This window comes from Diadema setosum, chromosome 18 (genome assembly GCF_964275005.1).
Source record: "Diadema setosum chromosome 18, eeDiaSeto1, whole genome shotgun sequence".
In the NCBI taxonomy this organism is placed as follows: Eukaryota; Metazoa; Echinodermata; class Echinoidea; order Diadematoida; family Diadematidae; genus Diadema; species Diadema setosum.
Window position 1 is genome coordinate 5,034,079 of NC_092702.1, and position 2,528 is coordinate 5,036,606.

The following is a 2,528-nucleotide window of genomic DNA, read 5'->3' on the forward strand; positions in this document are numbered from 1 at the left end:
ATGATCTGGACAGCACTGGAGGAAATTGGAAATGCTTTCAGCTGTTTTCCACTACTACACAGCCATTTCCTAATAATATTATTTGTCTTTTGTCTCAATTTTCCAATGTCATGTCGCTTTCAGGAAGTGCTATAGATATGGATAAGTTCGGTTTTTTACTGTCACGTGATCACTTATTGTTATTCTTTACCGCTATAAAATTACCTTCAGGACAATGAATCAACAGACCTATACCTTTCTGAGGCCACCTGATAACATTTTCCAAGACAAAGAAAGCGTTTGTAGAAGTGATAATCTGTGTTAGATTCATTTTATTTTTCTTTCGTAACACCCTAGTGAAAGACCATTATAGGTCGATACAAAGACTATCGACGTGCGTTCAATCTTATAGAACTGATTAACCTATCACACACTTATGAATGTCAATTTTGATAGAGATGCAACGCTGTGTTGCAATTTTCTCTGTTCATAAGTTGTCGTGACTTACAAGAAACATGTTTAGTCAATTTAACTATAATGTGTAATGCAATCAATTATGGTTGCGTTCCGTCTTTTGTTCTGCTTTTCTAAGTGATGTTCATTTTTCTTAGTTTCAATTATGATTCTCAGTAAGCAGAATTTTACATACATTTACTGAGAATAACACAATCCCACATTAACACTAAATATTATGAATCTTTCTTATCATCATCACATTATAGGTAGACGAGGAAACTACAAGAAGACGGGGATGTCTTCATCAGCTCTTGTAATCATCTTGCTTGTCTTTGTCAATAATTCGTCTCCGGGTTTAACCCAGGAGGCACAAGTATCATTCGGAAATTTGACAGACGTCTACGTCCACCAGGGTCAAGATATGGTGGCAAACGTCACTGTGACGGGGTACCGTGGGCCAAGAACCGAGCTGTTCTTCAAGAGCGAGAGCAATTTCGCATTTACCGTCATCAACGGCTCGGACACGCGTTTTCCGCTTAACGAGAACATGTTTCTCCCCGCGACGTTCAGGTTCGTGGTTCGCGGAAAAAATCTGGCGGTGTCGAGTATGAGGATTCTCGTATCGGAAATGGGGTCCCGAGGAGCCAACGTGAGTGGGGAAGTGACGGTTAAGGTGTTGCTGCGTAAAAGTCAGTATAGGCGAATTGTCAACTACCTATTTATCGTGCCCATGACACTGACTTATACATTGATGGGAATCCTACTTGATCTTAAAGTTATCTGGGAGTGCATTCGCCGGCCCCTTGGCATCACCATAGGTTGCGTTTGTCAGTTCGGGATTATGCCCGCCCTTGCCTTCGGGATCGGGAAAGCGCTGAGGATGGACTCAGCTACAGCTTTGGGGCTTCTGCTTGTCGGTTGCTGTCCCGGCGGGAATATGAGTAACCACCTCAGTCTCCTTGTGGGCGCTGACTACATGTTGAGCGTCACGATGACGGTTTTTTCCACCGTGCTCGCTCTGGGAGCAACGCCTCTCAATCTCCTCATCTACAGTCCTCGCGTGGTCGAGACCGACCTCGTCACACCGTACGGCAGGATCGCTACCCAGCTCCTGATGCTTATCGTTCCGTTGTTCGTGGGCGTGCTCATCCGACTGAAGTTTCCGCAAGCGAACTTGAAGGTGAAAAAGATCATCAAACCTTGTGTGGCTGTCACATTCGTAGTGGTCGGCTCCTTAACTGTCCCTCTTAACCTCCACATTTTCTTCTCCCCTTGGAAGATCTACGTTGCTGCTCTTTTACTACCGTTTTCGGGGGCGCTCATCGGTGGCACCGTATCCATGATCGCACGCCTGAAAAAGCCACAAGTGATTGCGATAGCCTTCGAAACCGGTGTCCAGAACGGGACCATTGCCTACATCGTGCTCCTCAGCACGTTCCCGAAGCCGGAGGCGACCCTCATGGCGAGGGTAGCCTTCGTCGCCATGATGATGGCGTTCTTGGAAGGGGGCCTCTTCTCTCTCACCTACTACCTCGTCGGCAGGTGCAGGGGGAAGAAGAAAGATAGCAACTGTGAATCGGAGATTGACATTGTCGATGCCGTTGAGATGGTGGGTACATACAAACGCACTGATGACAATTCGGGGATCGACAATGGGCCTGGCTAGGACAACAACCCCCTATAACACTGGAGAGGTGGAATATATTTGACACAGGGGCAAATGACTGGATACGACTGACATTATAACCAGGTCGAACAGAAAAATACAGCGTGAATTTCTAAACAGGATTCTGAATAAGCAATGGTCATTCCCATTCTCTCTTTCAATTAAATAAGCAGAAAGATAGTTCTAATTCAAATGAATGATTCTTGCTTTGATTTTTTTCTTCATCTTTACGTCGACGAAGGTCAATTTGTCAATATTGGTTGCAATACGATCGTTCTTCAGGAGTGAGTATCGTTAATTTGTATCCCTCTACAAATTAAATCTGTCTTGTTTCAATATCGTTCTTTCAAGATCGTTTTTACTGTTAATTACAGAGTCGTTCATGTTACAATCGATTGCCCTGAAGCTGAAGTAGGCCTATACAGTC

At 44.6% G+C, this 2,528-nt stretch overlaps 1 protein-coding gene across 1 annotated transcript; it reads left to right on the forward strand.

The window, feature by feature from the left end:
- Nucleotides 1-730: 730 nt before the first annotated feature.
- On the forward strand, nt 731-2,101 carry LOC140241521 (ileal sodium/bile acid cotransporter-like). Its single transcript, XM_072321259.1, has one exon. The coding sequence runs from the start codon at nt 731-733 to the stop codon at nt 2,099-2,101; it is 1,371 nt and encodes a 456-aa protein (XP_072177360.1).
- Nucleotides 2,102-2,528: the final 427 nt, after the last annotated feature.

Coding starts and splice junctions, on each gene's coding strand:
- LOC140241521 (XM_072321259.1), top strand. CDS start 731: ATGTCTTCATCAGCTCTTGTAATCATCTTGCTTGTCTTTGTCAATAAT.